The sequence below is a fragment of the Mandrillus leucophaeus genome, unplaced genomic scaffold, assembly GCF_000951045.1.
Source record: "Mandrillus leucophaeus isolate KB7577 unplaced genomic scaffold, Mleu.le_1.0 Scaffold160, whole genome shotgun sequence".
In the NCBI taxonomy this organism is placed as follows: domain Eukaryota; kingdom Metazoa; phylum Chordata; class Mammalia; order Primates; family Cercopithecidae; genus Mandrillus; species Mandrillus leucophaeus.
In genome coordinates this window covers 503,019-518,553 of record NW_012101588.1, presented here as the reverse complement: position 1 = coordinate 518,553, position 15,535 = coordinate 503,019, and the positions used below count along the sequence as shown (strand labels likewise).

Sequence of the window (15,535 nt, the reverse complement as noted above, 5' to 3'; positions counted from 1 at the left end):
TCTGCAAAACACATTCCTTTGGATTAGCTGAGAGATTTTGAAGTGTGCCTTGTAGATTGTTGTATGCACATACAAATATTTCTCTGTCTGGCTATGTGAATGTCTTTCTGTAGGAGTACACAATCTATTCAGTGTCTGGTTTGCTGATTTGCTGTTTACCTAAGGAATTCATCCACATGATCTACATTCATGAATTTATTCTCATATAGTTTTTCTCAATATCTTCTTGTCAGCTTTCAGACCTGGAGTATGGTATAGCAATGGCTCCTCTCCCCTGTTACTCCTGATGGTGATGGTTGTGCTCCCTCTTTGGTCTGTCGTCTGTTTAGCCAGACTGTGGTCAATCATAGCTTCTTTTCAAAGAACCAACTTTCTGTTTCATGGATTTACTCCCTTGTTGGTCTCTTTTCTTGTTCACTGAATGTCATTGGTTTGGATTATTTCCTTCCATCCTCTTTCCTTGGGTCTTATTTGCTTTTCCTTGCCTAGATATTTAAGTTGTGGTCTTAGATCAACTGTCAATATGTTTGTTCACAGGAACCCCCTTTTTTTTTCTTCTTAGCTTTGAAGTCAGACAATTTAACTATGATGTACCCCAGTAAATCAGAGTTTTGCTCTTTAAAAATCTATACCTGAGTCATTGAGCTTCATGACTCTGTGAGTTTCTCGTTTTCTGTATGTTTGGAAATTTGTCAGCCATCACGGATTCAAGTATAATTTCTGTCACAACATCTTTTTCCTCTCCTTCTGTGACTAGTCTAACAAATACATTAAATGTGTGGATGTTTTCGTAGATGTCCTTCAGGCTCCGTTGATTAATTGGTTCAGTCATTGTGTGTATGTGTATTTGTGTCTGTCTTGTGGTTTGTCTAGCTTTACTTGAATAATTTTATCGTTCACTTTTCCTACCACAATGTCTAAAGTGATGATAAGGCCATCCAGTGAATTCCTAATTACAGTATACCTTTTCTCAGTTTTTAAACTTCCATTTGGCTCTTCAATTCTTTTTTTTTCTGATATTATGCATTTGTTTCTCTCATGGTCAGCTTTTGCTGACATTCTCCTGAAATACAGTTCTCAGAAGTATATTTTAAATATTCTTGCCAATGCCATATTTCCTAATATTTCTGGGTCTATTTGTGTTGAGTGATTTTTCTCCCAGTTATGGATCACAGTGAAAACTTCTTTTGTGTCTAGTAAATTTTTAAATGGATGTTGCACACTGGGGATGTCATATAACTGAGCAACTTGTATTCGTTCCTAATACAATAGGGTTGTTGTATTACCTCTAAGGAGGGTTGAGTTTACTTTCTTCTGGAAAGTGGTTAATTTACTTAGAAATAATTTGGATCCTTTCAGACTGGCTTGGAAGAAGAGTTGCTGGAGTGTTTCTGGAGTCACCTTGTTTCTAGGAATCTGAAGATCTTACTCCCAAAATATGGCTTTATTTGACTTCTACTGAATGCCCAAGATGTTCATTGAGGTGTCTCTCCTCTGAGTGGTCAGAACTCAAATATCTTCCAGTGCTATGTGAGCTCTGGCATCTCCATTGAGCTCACTGTTCCCTTGCAGTTTTTCTTCCCCTATTAGCTTTTCTTTATTGTTCTGTCTTTGTGAAAACTCTCCCTGTGCATACACAGCTTTGTATTTAGTCAAAGCCTTGAGAAGACTTCTGTGCGTATTCTTGGAACTCCTTTCCTCCACAAATCCCTTCTCATTCTTAGCCAGCCTAGAATGTGTCAGATGCCTGAGGCATCACAAACTCCAGTCTCTCCCCTCAATTAAGCAAGACTGCTGTGGTCAGCTGGGCTCCATCTACTTGCCCTTCAAGGGTCTCCAGGAAGGATACCAGGGACATGGTATGGTTGATCTCCTTTGATTCCCTTTCTCAATTCTCTCAGGCCTATCATGTCTGTTGTCCAACCTATGAAAACACTTTTCCCATGTATTTGTTAATCCTTCATGGCAGAAATGTTGACATGGTCAGAACTAGGTTTCTGTCCATCTTCCTGCATGTGTAACTCTTCAGAATCTTTATACTTCCTGACTCTTAGCTGCCTTCCTACATTTGCTCCTCATGTGCTGGCAACACATAGCTCTTCAGATACCTTGTTCTCAGAACCCAGTGTGTTTGTACAGGTTAGAAGAGAAAGTGATAGGAAGATCTGGATGTTGACATAGATATCCTTTACTTGTTGCCCAAGATGAACATGGCTAACATAACCTTCACTTCAGGGCTTGGAGATTAGAATGACAGAAATCCCTGGTTAAACTATAGAATTGATCTTTAGTGGGCATTGTGGAATGGTGCTGTTTCTAAGCACGTGACCATATGTTCTCCTGAGCTTTCTATTCATGAGACTTCACCACCTTCAAATATCTTCCTGCCTCAGTCAACTATGAGAAAAGAGAGCTAGCCTGACCTTTCTCTCCTTTCAGACACTGTGCCTGAAGAAAGAAGCCTGAGACATTCTACCCAATATTCCAGATCTGAGATAAATTTGTCTTAAGAAGTTAGTTGGAAGCATGGCCCTTCCAAGAGAAATGTAAGGGGGCTGCTATCTCTCTTTGAAGAAAACTCAAGGACGTACCCATTTGGATAATATTCTGTTGTCCTCTGATGCCAGTGTGGTGTCATAGAGGACCAAGACTGACATGTTCTTCCTGTGACAGTGGTGGAGAATGAGCCTCGATAACTCTGTCCATCACCATGGTAGCAGTCCTGGACCTCGGGACTTTGCTCCGTTGGTGCTGAAATTCAAAGAGGAGAAATCAAGCTGAGTAATTTCTAGAACACAGAAGCAAGAGAAGAAATCTGTGACTGACACAGGACCATTGTCTCTGAGAAAGACTACTATGCTCTGTTCTGTACTAGCAGGTAGATGGACATACCAATAAAACCCAAAGATTCATAGCATTGTAGAACTTTAATGAGCTCTTAGAAAGATTTCCTTTAAAACATGGGCACCAAAGGAAAGATCAGAGTGCCTATCAGTCAAAACTGCACTCATATGCCTACTCTTTAGCATAGACATCGTCTGGGTGTTCCGAGAATAAGGCAGGAGACCAGACTGCTATGCATCAGGCTGTGCAGGCTGTAGGTGGTGATTGACTGTCAGTGGGGGCAAATATGAAACCGTCACATATTTCCCTAGACTGCTAATGCTCCAGAGCCAAAGCCTTCAGCTTCTTGAAGATGGGGCAGGAAGCGGTCCTGCATCTAGGACTTGTAGGCGAAGAAACATTGTCTCTCAGAGAGGGGTACTGGCCAAAATTTTATTCACTTGGAGGGAGGGGGTATCTTTGGCCCAGGATTCTGCATTGCAACAAAGTAGACATCCGCTACTCTTCTTCTCAAAGACCAACACAGATATATGTTCCATGAGAAGGAGGGGCAAGAACACTGAGCGATCCCTTCCATCAAAGCCTAGTTGTGTAGGACCTGCCTAAGATGGAGGTAGGCCAGAACGATGGAGCATTTGTTGGCTATGTACTTCTACCTGGACCTAGAAGTATATGGAACTAAGAAAAGTCTTATTAGGTTCCTCAAGGATGACAGACTCAAAAACCACATTCCTCTGAAACTGCAAAGCCAAAGATGCAATGAACACTGCCTACTTGAAGAAATATCAGGAAAGGTTTATCATGAGCTTGGTAAATCTTCACAAATTTGGCAAAATGTTAGAATATCCTTTTGGCTAGGACACTAAAATGATCTGATGAATAACCAGGGGAGTGGTAAGTCTGGTGCCCTAGAGGGCCTGCACCCTTCCTAAAGACACCACCCTCTCACAGGATATTAAACATCACAGCTCTGGTTCTCCCAGAGAAGGCGCTGAGTGTTCCTTCCCAGTGGCTGACCCTGAGTCCACATTCTACTTGGAATTGTGTGAGCATAGAAGGCTTCTATATCACTAAGATTTTGCAATTCTTTTCATCCCAACGCCCTAGGGTGTGGTTGTCTGGCCACAGACTTCCTACCTTCTTCAGAAGAAGCCTGTGTGCTTGGATCTGGGACCACTGTGAGAGTTTCAAGGACACTTGATTCTGTCACCAGACATTGTGTCAGGTTGCAGTACTCCCACCTGACACTGGGATCCATGGTATAACACCAAGGGCGAATCTCAGCATCTGGATTCCTGCAGTAGTTCCTGGTCAGGCCACTGCAAATTACAAAACAATACAGGTCATCAGAGATGGGAGAAGATACAGAGGCATCCAGTACTCTCTAAGTTTTGCTATAACAAAGTGTAAAAAAGCAACTTTGAAATATTTTCACTAAAGGTCCCATAATATGCACAAACGGTCCTCAACTTCTAAACAACTGTGAACTGTGAATCTCAAAGACAAATTATCATTCGTATTGTAACACATCCAAAGTCATCTATGCTCCATAAGAAAACTGAGAGTAAACATCAATGTGTACAAGAGAGGATCAGAATACCCTCCTTCCACCTTCTATGAAATACATTCCTCCAGATTAACTGAGATTGATTTTGAAGTGTGTCTTGTAGATTGTTTTATGCACGTACAAATATTTCTCTGTCAGCCTCTCTGTATGTCTCTATAGGACTACACAATCTATTCAGCATCTGGTTTGCTGATTTGTTATCTTCCTCAGGAATTGGTCCACATGATTAACGTTCCTGAATTTATTCACCTACAGTGGTTCTCAAAATCTTCTTTTCAGCTTTCAGACCTGGAAGATGCTATACCAGTGGCGCCTCTCCCCTGTTACTCCAGATGGTAATGGTTGTGCTCCCTCATTTGTCTGTCATTTGTTTAGCCAGACTGTGGTCAATCATATGGATCTTTTCAAAGTATCAACTTTCTGTTTCATGGGTTTACTCCCTTGTTGGTCTCTTTTCTTGTTCACTGAATGTCATTGGTTTGGACTACTTCTCTCCATCAGCTTTCCTTGGCTCTTATTTGCTTTTTTCTTTCTCTTTTTTTTTTTTTTTTTTTTGGTCTAGATATTTAAGCTGTGGTCTTAGATCAACACCTGTCAAAGTCTTTGTTCATAGGGGATTCCAGAGAGTTTTTCTTTTTCAAAACACAAGATGAATATTGTATGAGAAACCAACACTGAGAATTTTTTAACACACAAAGTCAACAACCGCCCATTTTCTTAGCCATCAGAGACATGATGCCATTACATACTATGTAACCACTAGAAAACTCCACTCTTCTTTTGTTGGAAAATGAAAGTAAAAAGGGTCAATAGCATCTTACTTTTGACATAGCAAAGTCTTTTAACATCATGGACTGTTTCCGAAGGTACTCAAAGGTCCTCAGTTTTCTCTAGACTACACTTGGAGAATTGCAGTTTGAAATCTTGATTTTTACATGTTTCTGTTTTTCCCTAAGAGCATCTAAAGTTATGTAAAAGCCTAAAGACATTCACTGCATCTTCTAAGTTTGGATAGACTGTGTTATATTCTTACTCAGTTCAAAACTTTTCTAAATTCCTTAGTGATTTCCTCTTTGTCCCAAAGAGTATTTTGAAATGTACCATATGACTCCCAAATATTTGAGAAGACAGCAAACTTTTCATTATTCTTATCTCACCCTATTCTGTTGTGTCCAGGGACACACTCTCTATGACTTTAATTCTTTCAAATCTACGGAGACTTGCTGGAAGGCCACGTGTAGAGTATACCTCAGTGAATGCTCCATGCACACTTTAACATGTATTCTGTAGTTTGGTATAGTGTTAAATAGGCCGAAGTTTTTATTGAGAACAAAGATATTATGTCTAATTTTTTGTATATTTGTTCTAGCCTGTTGTGCTTGGGAAAGATTTATAACCATAGTGAGAGAATCAAGGAAATCTCTAACTCGGAGTGTGGACTTATCTATTTCTCTCTTTAGTTGTGTCAGTTTTTCAATCATATATCACAAAAGCTCTTATTAGGGTAAAACACATTGAGCATTGCTATGTATTCCTCAATGAACACTTTTTACTTCTCTATGTTTCAATGCTGGTGTGGCTCTAAGATTCACACCTCTGTGTGTGTGTGTGTGTGTGTGTGTGTGTGCACATGCGCCAGTGTGTGTGGGTATGTGTGCAGCTATTTCTGTAGATTCTATTGAATTATTTTTCAGTTAATTCTTTCTCTGGAAACAACTCACCTGATGGGGAGACCACCCAGTGAATTTTTCATTTAAGATATACCTTTTAATAGTTCCTTAATTTGATTTCTCATTTATCCTTTTACTTTTCCTTGATATGATATCTGTTATGTTTCATATTTATGTTTTCTTAAATCCAGAAATGCAGTTATCACACCAATATGTCAAATTATCATGCCATTTAAATCATTTCTATCATTCCTGGGTCTGCTTTTATTGACTGATTATTTTCCTGGTTATGGTTCACACTAAATGCTTTTTTTATGTGTAGTAAAGTTATAAATTTAGGACTCACACTGTGGATATTGCATAGCTCAGCAACCTAACTTTGTTGTTCACCTGTAAAGAGGGATGAGTTTTCTTCTAGAGGGCAGTTAATTGACTAGGACACCATTTTTTAATGCTTGGAGATTTGCTTTTCAGCTTTGCTAGGGTTTTTCTGGAGCCACCATTATTCTAAGAATATACAAATTCTACTCATAAATTCTGACTTTTCTGAGGTCTCTACTGAATGCCCAAGGTTTTCAATGAGGTCTCTTCTCTCTGGCTGGTCAAAACTCCAATATTCCAGAATGCTATGTGAGCTCTGTCACCTTTATTAAGCTCACTGTTCCCTTGTAGTTGTTGTTCCTCAATAGATGTTTTTTGCCATATTTTCTTGTGGAAAATCTCCTATGAAGTGTTGCTTTATGTTTAGTCTAACACTTGAGGAGACTTCTATGCCTGGAGCTCCTTTCCTCCACAAATCCATTCTTACTCTTAGCACAGCTAGAAAATCCTAACTACCCGAGTAATCCCAAAGTCCAATCACTCTCCTCCATTCAGCAACATGGCTACAGTTAGCTTGGGCTCCATCTCCTTGCTTTTTGGTGCAGGAAGGGTCTCCTTGAAGAAAGCCAAGGCATTGATGGGTCGATCTCATTTTCTCCCTCTTGCAATACTCTTGGTCCTCTAGCATCTACTGTTCAACATGTGGAAACCATTTTGCCATGTCTTTGGTAGTCACTTATGGCCGAAAGACTGGCCATAGAGTGGACAGATCATAGCTTCTGTCCATCTACCTGCCCCTTTTACTTTTCAGCATCGCCCCTTTGCTGACTCTCATCTGCTTTCCTGCCTTTGTTCTTCTCCTCTGGGCAGCCCTATCCCTTCAGATCACTGGTGCTCAGAACCAAGCATGTTTGTACCCATTGAAAAAGATGTGGATAGAAAAAGATTTGCCACTCCATAGATGTGCACATATCAATTCTCTGTGACCCAAGATGCAAAAGGCCAGCACAACATTCACTTCAGGGACTAGATCTTAGAATGATAGAATTCCAAGGTGAAAGGTTGCATTAACCCTCAGCCAGTGTTGTAGAAGGGTACTCTAACTCTGTAGTCATTTGTCATCCTGACTGTTTTATTAGTAAGATCTCCTCACCTCCATATATCCTCCTGCTTCCATAAAACTAGGAGGAAGGAGAGTCAGCTTAAATAATGTCTTCTCGGCCGGGTGTGGTGGCTCACGCCTGTAATCCCAGCACTTTGGGAGGCCAAGGCGGGTGGATCACGAGATCAGGAGACTGAGATCATCGTGGCTAGAACAGTGAAACCCTGCTTCTACTAAAACTACAAAAAATTAGCCGGGTGTGGTGGCAGGCACCTGTAGTCCCAGCTGCTAGAGAGGCTGAGGCAGGAGAACTGTGTGAACCCGGGAGGCGGAGCTTACAGTGAACTGAGATCGTGCCACTGCACTCCAGCCTGGGCAACAGAGCGAGACTCTGTCTCAAAAATAAATAAATAAATAAATAAATAAATAAGTCTTCTCTAAGAACTTTTGCTCACAAGCAATGTTCTTCTACATCTGAGCCAAGTTGAGTACTGAACGGTCACCTCAAAGCATGACTCTTCTAACAGAAACTTCCATTGGCCCTTCCTTCGCTTATGGTAAAGAACAAAGACCTACGCATTTGGATAGTTTTTTGGGGTCCGACTATGCTGGTGTGGTGTCATAGATGACCAAGCTTGGCAAGTTCTTCCTGTAACAGTGGTGGAGTATGTGCCTCGATAACTCTGTCCATAATGGTAGTAGCACTCCTGTACCCCGGGGGTTTCCTCAGTCGGTTCTGAAATTAAAACAGAAGACATCAAGCTTAGTATTTCCTAGAAGATAAAAATACACGAAGCCATTTATGACATAAACCAGAAAGGAGTCTCTGAGATTTACAGCCATTCTCTATTCTTTATTAATAGGCAAATTGACATGAGAAAACACACAAACAAACAAACAAACATGAAAGCAAGAGACGCCTACCATTCTGGAACTGTAGTAAGTTCTTAGAAATATTTCATGTAAAACTTAGTGGAAAACAAATATTAGATTGCTTCTCATTGGAAACTCCACTAACATGCAAGATCATTTCTAGGGATCTCTACAGAGTGTTCATAAGGATATGGAACAGCAGAGAAGAAAGGGTGATGCAATTGGCAAATCTGAAAAGCAAATCTGCAAGCATTAAAATGGTTTTTTGGGGAGGAGACAAGGACACATACAAGAACCTTGCATGTCTCCCTGGATCATTGCTCAAAAAAGAAAAGCATTAAACTCCTGGTGATGGGACAGACAACAGTCCTGCAGCTAAAACTGGAGGCAACAACACTTCACTTCTCAGGAATGAGTGGAGGCCAAAAGCTTATCACCTTGGATAAGATAGGGAATCCTCTAATGCCCAGCATAATGCATTGCAATAAAGCAAAAGTCTACTACTCTTTTTCTTCAGACTCCCTGCAGGTACAAGTTCCATCAGAAAGAAGCAAAAGAACACTAAAAAATCACTCCCTTCAAAGCTAAGAACTGTACAACCTGCCTCGGACTGAAAAGGACCTGAAAGATAGAGTATTGGGAGCTCATGTACTGCTCCATAGACCCAGGGACATATGGAATTAATGCAACCCTGTTAGGTTTCTCAAGGATAACATGATCAAGAGCCACGTTTCTCAGAATCTACAATGCTGACGATTGCACTGAACACTGTCTACTTGAAGAAATGCCTGGGAAAGTTTACTGGCTTGGAAAGACACACACATCTGACAGCATATTACAATAAGAATTTTGTCTAGGACACTGAGATAGTCCCTTTTACAATGAGGGGAGTAGTGAAGTCGAGCACCCAGAATGGTTTGCGCCCATCCTAAAGACACAGTTCACACAGTTCACACAGGTTGCACCAAAAATCACACCTCTGGCTCCCCTAGAGAGTGCACTAAGGCTTCCTCCCACATGGCAGACCCAGAACCAACACACGAGAACCAGTGTAGCACTGAAGGCTTGTGCATCAGTGGGAGTTTCCATGGTTTTTCATCCCAGCATCCAAGCACATAAATGTCTGGCCACAGCTTCTTACCTTGTTCAAGAAAAGCCTCTAGTCTTGGAACCGGAATAATATTTGGAGGCACGACAGCAGTCCCTTCTGCATCTGAGCATCGTGTCAGGTTGCAGTACTCCCACCTGACACTGGGATCCGTTGTATAACACCAAGGGGCTGCCACAGGATCTGGATTTCGGCAGTAGTTCTTGGCCAAGCCACTGGAAATTCCAAAAGAATACACATCACAAAAAAATGGGTCAATACACAGGAACACTATATATTTTGCTACAACAAGGTCATAACTGGTGCCTTTGAAATATTCCCAATAGAGATAACATACAATTGCCTCAAGGACAAATGGCTCTCAATCTCTAATCCTCTCTGCACATTTCTCAAACTTAATAGATTATCACTTTTTTTAAAGAAAAAAAAAATCTAATGTAGCACACACTTACTAGAAACACTGAGATAATACATATATGTGACCAAAAAGGGATCACAGTATCCTCCTTCTGCCTTCTGCCCAATCCATCTCTCTGGAATAACTGGTATGGATTTTGACATGTGTATTGTGGAATTGGTTATGCACATACAAAAGTATCTCTATCTGTCTATCTCTCTGTATCTCTCTATGTAGGACTTCATATGGTGATGTGTGAGTTGGAACTAACATATAGTTCTCCAGAGAAAAAATGGCATCCAGGATGATATCCTTCCCAGGCCAGTGGTCTCACTATATGTACTCGAAATGTAGCCAAAAGGCTCTACCTTTAGCATGTCAAACCATTGCAAAAAAAGTATTACTGTCTGTCGATACTGTATCAGGTGGGTCAAGTAGGTTTGTTTCTGCAAGACTTCTCAAAGCTTCCCTGGAAACCTAGCTTTCAGGAAGGATGCAGTATCTCTAGGATGGCTTCCTGGTCAGGACTTCCTCTTCTGCTCTCAGTCCATCCTCTGCTGGCCACAGCAATTCCGGGACTGAGGGAATAGGGCATGAGTTGAAAGAACAGTGGGACTCATGGCATAAAGGGAGACAGCTGAGTAGACTATGAGGTCTGAAGAGGTCGGGCAGCTGTGGAGGACTTGGGGTCGCGGAAATCTCAGAGCATTCACTCCCCCTTATGCCTCCTAGGAACATTGCTCCAACCTCTCAGAATCCTCTCATTCGTGACCTGTGGTTGCCTGGGAAAACGGGAAATGTGTTATGGGTCATGAGGATCCAACACTGTCTCTCTAGAGACTCCATATGTGACCTAGTCTTAATCCCAGACCCTCCATTCCAGGAAGCTGGTTCAATGAGCAACAGGATGGGCTCAGAGTTTGAACACTTGAAAGACTTCTTTTTCTTCCTTGGCTTCCCTCTTTTGGATACATGGAAAATTCTTATTATACAATATCCTTCAGAATTCAACATTTTGTGGTTGCTTTAGGATTTACAATATCCCTTTGGGCCCACAAATTCAACCTTTCATTAATATTACATACCATCATGGATAAAGTAAGAAACTTACAATGGTACACTTCCAATTATTCCCTAAATGATTTATGCTGTATGTTCAAATTTTTACCTCTACATTTGCTAAAGTTAAATATATTGCTATCATCTTGCTTCAAGGAGTCAACTCTCATTTAAAAAGATACAGAAGTTTGATCAAGAAAATATTTTGCATTTACATCTACATTTGCCATTTGCTGGGTTCTTCATTACATGGGCTACAGAAAGCTCCCTTCTTGTACTATTCTTCTTCTAGCTAATTTTCTTCGGGTAACATCTCCTGTTACACGAGCCTGCTGATTCCAAATTATTAGTTTTTGGTTTATTTATTTGGGGCAGCGCACAATATGCATTCATCCAACACAGATGATCTTCAAGGCATTTTATTGCTGGATATAGCATTCTTGGTTGATCTCTTCTTTTTCTAGTTTATCATTTTAATGACATTCCCTGTTATCTGGGTTCCAGTGTTTCTGATGAGAACACGTTAGCAATTTGTATCACTGTTCTTCTATCAAGACACCGCTCCTTTTCCTCTGGCTTCTCATGAGATGTTTCTTGTTATTACATCTTTGCCTTCTACCGTTGAACTGTGATGTACAAAAGTGCATTATAGTTTTTTTAACTCCCTATCTGATTCATTCAGCTTCTTGAATCTGTGATTTTTAAATATTCTTCATATTTGAAAAGTTTTTAGCTATCCTTGCTTCCAGTATTTGTTTCTGTTGCAATCTCTCCTTCCTCTCCTTCTGTGACGTCCTACCCACATGCAGGAAATCTTTTTTTATTTTCCCACACACCTGTTAGGATCAGTTGATTTCATTTTCAGTATTTGTGGAGGTACATGTGTGTATGTGTGTGTGTGCATGTTTCTAAGCCTGTGCATGTGTGGGTATGTGTGTATGTGTGTGTGTGTGTGTCGTGTGTGTATGTGTAGCTGGTTCTGTAGGTGGTATAAAATTGTTTTTCAGGTAGTTTTTACTTCTGAAATATCTCACTCAATTGGGAATTCATCCAATAATTTTTTCATTTAAGACATACCTTCTTATACTAGTTCTTTAATTTGATTTGGCTCTTCTATACTGTTACTGTCTCTTGATATGATACCTGCTTCATTCCATATTCATGCTTTCTTTGATCCTAAAACTCAGTTATCGTATTGATATGTCAACTTTTTTGCCATTCTAATCATTTCTGTCATTTCTAGGTCTATTTCTATTGGCTGATTTTTCTCCTGGTCATGGTTCACACTAAAAGCTTCTCTATGTGTAGTCAAGTTTTAAATTTAGGACTCACACTGTGAACACCACATAGCTGAGCTACTTGACTTTGTTGTTTACCTGTTAACAGGATTGAGTTTTCCTCTCCCAGCAGTTAATCGACTTGGAAACCATTTTAAAGCGTGGAGACTTGCTTTTCAGCTTTGCTAGCATTTGTCTAGAGCTGCCTTTGTTCTAGGAATTTACTAATTCTACTCCTAAAGTATGACTTTTCTGGAGTCTCTACTGTATTCTCAAGAGGTTCAGTGAGGTCTCTCCTCCAGCTGGTCAGAACTCTAATATCCCAGAATGCTATGAGAGCTCTGTCCTCTTCATTGAGCTCACTGTTCAATTGCAGTTGCTGTTCCTCAGGATATATTCTTTTCTCAACTTTCTTGTGGAACCTTTTTCTGTGTACATGCACCATCATGTTTAGCCAAAGATTTGAGGAGACTACTATGTGTGCTCCTGGAGCTCCTTTCATCCACAAATCCATTCTCATTATCAGTAGGCCTATAAAATCCTAGCTATGACAGTAGGCCCAAATTCCAATCTCTCTCCTACATTCAGGAAGATGGCTACAGTCCATCTGGGCTCCATCATCTTGCTCTTCAGTGCAACAAGAGCCTCCAGAAAGAAAGCCATTGCATTTATGGAGTTGATTTCATTGTTCCCCCTCTCCCTATTCTTTTGGTGCACTACCATCTGTTTTCCAACATGTAGAAACCATTTGTCCATGTCTTTGCTAGTCACTTATGGCCAAAAGACTGGCCATGGGTTGGTCAGACCTGGGCTTCTGTCAATCTATCCACCACTTTTATTTTCCAGCGTCTCTCTCTTTGCTGACCCTCATCTACCTTCCTGCCATTTATATTCTCTTTCTAACAACCAGTATCACTTCAGATCACTGGTGGTCAGAACCGACTCTGTTTCTACATGTTGGGGAAGACATAGATATAGAAACAGATAGATTCATCTCTCCATAGATATACATATATACTTTCCTTGTAAGTCAAAACAGAAAATCCCAACAGAACTTTCACTCCAGTAATTGCAGGTGTGTTTAACAGAATTCCCATGATAAAAGGCTGCATAGAACCTTAGTGGGTGTTGTGGAAGGTTACTCTAAGAGTTTCGTGGATGGCATCTTGACTATTTCTAAATGTAATATCTTCGTCTCCAGAAAACTTTCTGCTCTTCTAAACTAGGAAGAATGAGACCAGATTAACAGTTGTCTTCTCCTAGACCCTGGGTTCAAAGACAATATTCCAGAGATATTTTCCTAAGCACTATTCATCTGACAAAATTTCAGTCCAGAACACGAAGCTTGAAGTATGACACTTCTAATAGAAATTTCCATTGGTCCTTCATAACTTACGGTAAAGAACAAAGACATACCCATTTGGGTAGTTTTCTGGGGTCCGACTATGAGAGTGCGGTGTCATAGATGACCAAGCTTGACAGGTTCTCCCTGTGACAGTGGTGAAGAATGTGCCTCGATAACTCTGTCCATTACCATGGTAGCACTCCTGCACCCCAGGCCTTTGCTCAGTCGGTGCTGAAAGCAAAACAGAAGAAATCAAGCTGAGTATCTCTGAGAACAGAGAAACATGTGAAGCCACTGATGACACAACCAGGAAGGAGTCTATGAGAATTACGACCGTACTCTTTTCCTTATCCGTAGGCCGAGGGATGTGAGAAAACCAACCAACAAAACAACACCAAAGCAACAGACTCCTACCATTCTAGAACCGTAGTAAGTTCTTGGAAATATTTCACCTGAAACCTTAGAAAAACAGAACAGATCAGACTGCTTCTCATTGGAAAGTGTGCTCACGAGCAAGCACCTTTCTGGGAAACTCTATTGAATGTTCATGAGGAAGATGGGGCAAGATCGAGCAAAAGGCACTGCATTTGGCAATGCGGGCTGCAGAGGGTAATGGGCTGTCAGGGACAGAGGCAGGGACAGACAAGGAAATCTTGCATGTTTCCCGAGTCCGTTGATCATGAAAGCCAAGGCCTTTGGCTTCCGGGCCATGGGGCAGAAAACGGTCCTCTATATCTGACTGAAGGCAAAGACACTTTGTTTCTCAGGGATGTGTGCAGGCCAAAAGCTTATTCCTTTGGAGGAGAGAAGGAATCCTCTCGTGCCCCGCATCCTGAATTGCAATAAACGAGAAATCTACTGCTCTTTCTCTCCAGACCCCTCCCAGGTACAGGTGCCATCACAAAGAGGTTTAAGAATACGGAGAAATAATTCCCTTCAAAGCCTAGGGCTGCAAAGCCTTAGAGCACTGGGAGTTCATGTACTGCTCCATTGACGCAGCGCGATATGGAATAAAGGCAGACCTGCTGGGTTTCTCACAGGTGACAGACTCCAGAGTCATATTTCTTGGAATCCGCAATGCTGAAGATTGCACCGAATGCTGCCTACTTGAAGAAATCCCTGGAAAACTTTCTGGGCACACCCTGGAGGTTTTGTGCCCATCCTAAAGACACAGCCCACCAACTCTGTACCAGAAATCACTCAGCTGTCTCCCCAAGAGAGTGCACGGAGGCTTCCTCCTACATGGCAGAACTCCAGCATCCATGGACCATTTAAAGCTGCTGCACCAATCAGAATTCCCATGGCTTTTCATCCCAGCATCTAAGCGTGTAGATGTCTGGCCACAGGCTCCTTACCTTGCTCAGAAGGAGCCTCTAGGCTTGAAACCGGGGTGACAGTCGGAGGTGCGACGGCAGTCCCCTCGGCGTCTGAGCATTGTGTCAGGTTGCAGTACTCCCACCTGACATTGGGATCCATCGTATAACAATAAGGGGCTGCCACAGGATCTGGATTCCTGCAGTAGTTCCTGATCAAGCCACTGGAAATTCCAAAATGATACATGTCACAAGAGGTGGGACAATATGCAGGGGCACCCCACACCCTCTCCTTTGTGCTGCAACAAGGTCATTACCAGTGCCTTTCTAATATACCCATTAAAAGTACCATATGATTGCCCCAAGCACAAATGGTTCTTAATCCCCAATCCTCTCTGCACACTTCTCATACTTAAGAGATTATTAAGACTTTTTTTAAAATCTAAAGTAGCAAACACTTCTTAGAAACACGGAGATAATGCATACACGTGGCCCAAAAATGATCAGACTATTCTCCTTCTACCTTCTGCCCAATCCATCTCTCTGGAATAACTGGTATGCATTTTGATGTCTGTATTGTGCCATTGTTTATTCACATACAAAAGTATCTGTATCTGTCTAGTTCTGCGTATCTCTCTCGGTAGGGCTTCATATTCTAA

At 41.3% G+C, this 15,535-nt stretch overlaps 1 protein-coding gene across 1 annotated transcript in view; it reads right to left on the bottom strand.

Annotated features, from left to right (window-relative positions):
• LPA (lipoprotein, Lp(a)) overlaps nucleotides 1-15,535 on the bottom strand; it is a 135,040-nt gene that overhangs the window by 61,156 nt on the left and 58,349 nt on the right. The window contains exons 15-20 of the mRNA XM_011975969.1: nucleotides 14,919-15,100; nucleotides 13,635-13,794; nucleotides 9,519-9,700; nucleotides 8,081-8,240; nucleotides 3,982-4,163; nucleotides 2,592-2,751 (exon numbers count right to left, since the gene is read on the bottom strand). Of these exons, the coding sequence (XP_011831359.1) occupies nucleotides 2,592-2,751; nucleotides 3,982-4,163; nucleotides 8,081-8,240; nucleotides 9,519-9,700; nucleotides 13,635-13,794; nucleotides 14,919-15,100 (1,026 nt within the window). The remainder of the gene's footprint in view (nucleotides 1-2,591; nucleotides 2,752-3,981; nucleotides 4,164-8,080; nucleotides 8,241-9,518; nucleotides 9,701-13,634; nucleotides 13,795-14,918; nucleotides 15,101-15,535) is intronic.